This window comes from Limulus polyphemus, unplaced genomic scaffold (genome assembly GCF_000517525.1).
Source record: "Limulus polyphemus unplaced genomic scaffold, Limulus_polyphemus-2.1.2 Scaffold8454, whole genome shotgun sequence".
NCBI classification, from domain to species: domain Eukaryota; kingdom Metazoa; phylum Arthropoda; class Merostomata; order Xiphosura; family Limulidae; genus Limulus; species Limulus polyphemus.
In genome coordinates, this window is record NW_013674064.1 from 24,205 (window position 1) to 30,807 (window position 6,603).

General features: G+C 36.6%; 1 protein-coding gene across 1 annotated transcript in view; it reads right to left on the reverse strand.

Annotated features, from left to right (window-relative positions):
- LOC106475353 (Down syndrome cell adhesion molecule-like protein Dscam2) overlaps window positions 1-4,613 on the reverse strand; it is a gene marked incomplete at both ends in the record, with an annotated part of 26,964 nt that extends 22,351 nt beyond the window's left edge. Inside the window, 2 exons of the mRNA XM_013936041.2 lie at window positions 2,321-2,728; window positions 4,341-4,613. Of these exons, the coding sequence (XP_013791495.2) occupies window positions 2,321-2,728; window positions 4,341-4,613 (681 nt within the window). The remainder of the gene's footprint in view (window positions 1-2,320; window positions 2,729-4,340) is intronic.
- Window positions 4,614-6,603: the final 1,990 nt, after the last annotated feature.

Below are 6,603 nucleotides of genomic sequence, written 5' to 3' on the forward strand. Positions count from 1 at the left end.
GTAGAATCAGTAGCACTTCTAATTTTATACAAGGTTTGTAACACTATTTTCTGTAGAATCAGCAGTGATTCTAATTTTATACAATGTTTGTAACACCACTTCCCGTAGAATCAGTAGCACTTCTAATTTTATACAAGGTTTGTAACACTATTTCTGTAGAATCAGCAGTGATTCTAATTTTATACAAGGTTTGTAACACCACTTCCTGTAGAATCAGCAGCACTTCTAATTTTATACAAGGTTTGTAACACCACTTCCTGTAGAATCAGTAGCAGTTCTAATTTTATACAAGGTTTGTAAAACCACTTCCTGTAGAATCAGCAGCACTTCTAATTTTATACAAGGTTTGTAACACCACTTCCTGTACAATCAGTAGCAGTTCTAATTTTATACAAGGTTTGTAACACCACTTCTGTAGAATCAGTAGCAATTCTAATTTTATACAAGGTTTGTAACACCACTTCCTGTAGAATCAGTAGCAGCTTCTAATTTTATACAAGGTTTGTAACACCACTTCCTGTAGAATCAGTAGCAGTTCTAATTTTATATAATTTTTGTAACACCACTTCCTGTAGAATCAGTAACTGTTCTAATTTAATTTAAGGTCCGTAACAACACTGGGGTGGAGGGTGTTTGTTATAAACGTAATTTTCGTTGTTATTTTTGTATGTGGATTTAGGACTAACATAAATCTCCTAAGCTGGCCGAATTTCATAAAATGTTACATCAGTAACACGAGGGATATCCAAGTCATTGCGTTCTAATCTTTGCGTCATTACATAGTCCTCGTTAGAGCTGTATATTTGATTATTTACAGCGTTAATTTTAGCTCTGATCTACAAAGATAGCTTGCTTTGTTCGGATGATATTGATGACTGTCATTTACACGATCAACTTCCTGTTAGGAAGTTCAACTAACAAAATAAATATTGTATAATGTTTGATAATAAGCATACGTTCGTTCTAGATCTTCGGTAATGGTATCGTAAAACAATCAATTTAGTTTAAACTTCCCTTACACAGTTAATCCATTTTTCTCATCAATAAGAGCAGACGATTTAAAACAACCTGAGTTTATTTTGTTCAACAACCAACAAACAAATCGCTTCTAGTTCTACGCTGAAGGAAAAATGAAGGCAAGTCACTTTGTCACTAAACCAGCTGAACACCGAAAGAGTCTACGTCCACACTTACTTTAGAAAATATCTGAGTGCTCTTTGTTACACGAGACATACAGATGAAAGGTCCTAAAATATACCAAATCGAAAAACGTCGTATCATCTAGTTTAGTTTCATTATCAATTTCCACTTCCTTACCATATAATAAGAACAAAATATTCTTCTGAAAAAAAAAGGAAATCCTCTTTGTGTAGAATTCCAAGTCTGCAGAATTTTCTTATCACTTCAAAACTAGGGACGTCTAGCGCAGATAGCTCACGAGTAGCTTTGCGCGAAATTCTAGAGGGAAGACAACTAGTAAACATTATCCACCGCTAACTCGTGGAATACTCTTTTACCAACGAATAATGGCATTGATCGTCACATTACAACCTCCCCCACAGCTGTAAGGGCGATCATTCGGTAACGGGATTCGAACTCGCGACCTGCGTATTGCGAGTCGAATGCTCTAACCACCAGGCCTGAAGCGTTATGATTATGGTTTAGCTTGTGTGTTGAGTATTTTTGTTTGTTGGCTGATAAAGTGATAATGGAGACTTTAATACTGGAAACCTTTTGAGTGAACTTAGACTTGTTCTTTGTTTGGAATGCTACATCTCGCTAGAGTGTTTTTTTTTTTGGTATTCATTTTTAAAAAATTAGGGGCTCGTCTTAGGATAAAATAACCTTTGGTGATTTCTCTCTTTCTTAAGATTGTTCGTAAGATTGTTTCAAAATGTTCCACGGAAAGGGCTGTTCGCGCACAACCGATCCTAAATTTGAACTGAGGGAAGGCAGCTAGTCAAAAACAGCCACCGCCAACTCTTGGGACATTTTTGTCTGATTGAATAATGAGACTTGACTCTTATAGGATACCCAATATAGCAAAATACGGAGTGCTTTTTTGCGTCAACATGTCTTTAACCATGAGCCCTCAGATTCACAGTTCGGGCTTGTTAACAATTAGCCCACGTTCGGCCTATAACCTTTACTATGAAATATTATAATACGAGTTTAGACAAATCGAGAAGCTTAAAATTTATAGGATAAGTATTATTAGATGGGGACTTGGAATCCCCCTTTTAAAAGGGGTGGGTGGGTTGCCTTAGCACCGGCTTAACCATATCATACATTTCTATCGAGCAGCAAAAGATTGAGTTACCTTTGTACCATGTAATTGAGTTGATTGGATATCCAGCTGCCTGGCAACGGAGATGAAGATTCTCCCCTGCGACAGCTGACACATCTCTCATTGGACGGATGAAAGGCAGGCCGTAGACGTTGACTCTAGCCGCATGAGCCACACTGCCAGCCGAGTTGGTCGCTCGACACTTGTACTCGCCACCATCTTGCACTGCTACAGAAGTTATGTTCACATAACTCACCACTAAACCCTGGCGTGTGATATAGTCGCCCGCTCGATGACTTTGACTTTCTCGGAGAGGCGCGCCATCTAGTGTCCATGTTATTTGAGGCAGCGGATTGCCGGAAGCAGCACATTTTAGTGAATGGAATGACTTCGGTTGAAGTGTTTTCTTAGAAAATACAAAATGAAAAACAGGCTCGGCATCTGTAATTAAGAAAATATAGAAATGTAAAAAAATAAAATAAACATTAGAGTCTTGCCTCACATAGATACCACAATTAATGCAACTACCTTTTAATACAAAAAATGGCCCATCTTGGAATGAAACAAAGAACATTATTCCCAATATATTGCAACCAGGCGATAAAAATACGTTATTTGACTTTTCAAACCTAGTATATATTATGGTCGTTAGGCATACACACTTAGGCCTTACCTTTCTAAGTTTATTATTATTTTTACTATGGGCAGGCCAACGTATGTGACGACCAGAGCTTATGTATTTGTACGTCTCCTTCTAGGATGCTGCTATGAGGGGCCACGTGAACATTAGCCCCTATTTTTACTGATTGTATAACAAGTGTAACGAGAGGCTGTTGTAAGTTGTATTAAGTTGTAAGTTGTATTACTGTCTTTTTCCTCTATTTGCCACATAGAGCTAAAATACAGAAGAAACTAGTAGGCTTTATGTCCATACTGGTCTTCACAGTTTAAACTAGGCCTGACAATAACTGAGATTTATCTTTATAATTGTAGGATATTTGAATCTTTGACCCACTACCCCTAATTTTACTCAAGTCAAATCAACTGGTCTCCCTTGGGTGAGGAAGGTTACCAACGTAAGCTTACACAGGCCTGCGATTGTTTTATTGTCTTGAAATTTTTACATGTTCTACAGTAATTCCTGTACGCTGAATCCGAAAATGATATCCATTTTTCTCCATCACGTACAGATGTTTCATAAAACGTCATAACGCAATACATAAAAGAAAGACCACAACTCGTAGTTTTGAGACTAAAAAAAGAAGATTTCACAAAACAAATGAGGATGCATATTCATTTAACATCAGTGTTCTTCTATTTTCTTCAGTTTGTTTATATTTTTGTTAACAAAGATTATAATAAAAATGTTCATTGTGGTAACCGAAGTAATATTTTTAGTTTTTTTCTTTCTTCCCGATTTGTAAAAAATCCTTACGTGATAGAAAAAAAAATGAACATTATTTTCAAAATCTGCGTAGCTGAATTATGGAAAATCCATTATTAAAACCAAAACAACTTTTATGAAGTTTAAATTCGCAGGCCTGTGTTATCGTTGTGATATTTAATATAGGCGCAGACATCAATGATCCTAGTGACAAAATACGACAAAAGATACATAAATAAGCGGATCGGTTCCATATCACCAAACTAAAAACATAAGGACTCATGATATTATTATTGTAGAGACATTTCAGTCAGGAAAACAAGCAAAATTATTTATCAGTTTAGATTATAATATGTAGCTATGTATGAGTAGGAACAATAATAAAAAAAACATTTTTTGTACCTCGAACAAATGAATCAGATGAAAATAGTCAGTGTGTACGAAAAATAATTGTCATTTAAAATTAACTAAAGCAAACAGGGTAATATCATCACTGACACTGTAAAAGACTCGCCAATTAACACAACCTGTGCAAAAGTCTGTCTTTAGCATAACCAGAAACTAACAGATGAAGATCTCTATAAAGATCTTACCACTTTTCACAAACTTAACAGTTCCTGCCTTTAACATAACCAAAAGTTAAAAGTAACACCAGTATAAGGAACTTACCACCTAACACAAGCTGAGCAGTTCCCTGAGCAGAATCCTGGTCATTGGACACAACACATTGATACATGCCCTTGTCTTCCCTTTGAACGGGATTGAATGACACAGAAAACTTTGACAACTTTTGAATTCTAATGTTCTCCAGATACAAAGGCTCTCCATCTTTGTACCACTTAACAATATCTACTGGGAAACCAGAGAATGAGCAATTGAAAGTGGCTATTTTTCCTACATCAACAGTTTGTTCTTGGGGCTGCACCTGTGCGGATAGATGGGCTGAAAGAAATTGAATATGAACGTTCTTTATGAAATGACACAATTCCTATTATTATAAGCTAGATTACCTTTTCACCACTGGATAAATCAGACCATTTAACCAAAACAAATTATTAAGCAAGTCATTAGAGTCAACTCCAAAAGTATTTATTTATTCAGAACACTGGTAAAGTAACTAAAAACATATATAAATATTGAGTCTTTAAAATTATGAAGCAAAATAAAATGTCTTCAGCAAAAATTATAGAAAACTGCCGATCACGAAAGTTTGAAGAAACTAACAAACTTTTTAACGTTGTTGCTGTGGTATCAGGTAAAGAAAGCTGAATTAACACATAAGTTAATTATTATCACAATAACTATAGTTTCTAAAGATACGCATGCTAAACATGAATGAATCCAAATCGACCAAAATAAACAGAGAATTAAATACAATTGTTTCGGTTTGAAGTAAAAAACAATATAGTTTTCTTCAACAGAGACAATATCGAAAGATAGGTCGTGACTTTATTGGCTACAATAAGCAAAAACTGTATTTATCTAGGCTGGCTTTTTTATATTCCAACTCTACAGTACAAACACTTAGGCTATTTTGACCACGATTTAACCTTGCTTGGGATCTAAGTCCATCTGAATTTTCCAGAATGCCTTTTCAGTTAGACGGATCTCATCAAAAGAAAAGAGGCATCAGAGTTTCAAATGTCTTTCTACAACCCGCTGAGGATCAGCAAGCAGGCCAGATTCAAAGGCAAACAAGTTCCAAACTCTGACTTAAGAACATAGTGGAATGAAACCTAAGGGCAGAGCCCGGCATGGCCAGGTGGTTAGAGCATTTGATTTGCAGTTTGAGGGTCGCGGGATTCGAATCCCTATCCAACCAAATATGCTCTCCCTTTCAACCATGGGGGTGTTATAATGTGATGGTCAGTCCCACTTTCATTGGTAAAAGAGTAGCTCAAGAGTTGACGGTGGATGGTGATGACTAGCAGCCTTCCCTCTAGTCTTTCACTGCTAAATTAGGGACGGCGAGTGCAGATAGCCCTCGTGTAGCTTTGCGCGAAATTCAAAACAAAGCAACCCAAACCTAAGGGCAGAATTAAGGGGTACAACACTGGACACATTCTGCTCGTCTAGAACGTTTAAGTAGGTGCAGCTACTTACTGTCATGCATTGAAATACTCACCTGAATAATAATCGATTCATTTGTTTGTTTCTTTTGAATTTCACGCAAAGTAACTCGAGGGCTATTTGCGCCAGTCGTCCCTAATTGTAAAGTGATAGACCAAAACGGAAGCAGTTAGCCAATACCACCCACCGCCAACTCTTGGGCTACTCTTGACTAGTGAATAGTGGGATTGACTTTCAAATTACAATGCCACTGCAATTGAAAGGGCAAGAATGTTCAGTGATGAGAATCGAACTCGCAATCCACACATTGCTAGTTGAGGTCCATAACCACCAAGCCAGGGATCTGTTCAATTTCTAGGTCATAAAAGAGTTACAACCATAATATTTGCATACTTTATTTGACTACAGTTTGTTAATACCTGACTGTATGCCTCCTAATAGTTAGAGAGCTGAAAGCAATAGGTTTTTAGACAGCGATTTTGTGAACCTTTCTATTTCAAAGTTTACATAAGCTCCTTACCAATGGTCGAATGGTTTGACTCTATCAGGTGAGTGAGTGCTAATACCTGAACACGTTTTAAACTGAAACAAGAGAATGTAGTGTTACATCTAAGAAGAAAATAAAGTTTTCTGAATATTTAGGTAAATTAAAGAAAAAATTCAAAACTAAATGTCTCAAAAAGTAGCCAATATTTGTAAATTCTATTACAAATTCAATATTAAACGTTCCTTACTGCAAGTAAAACCTTGTACACAATGAGTATGCCTCAAGTCAGCATTAACTCAAGTAGTTGACTTAACCACAGTCAACATTTAGGAGGCCCGGCATGGCCAGGTGGCTAAGACGCTCGACTCGCAATCT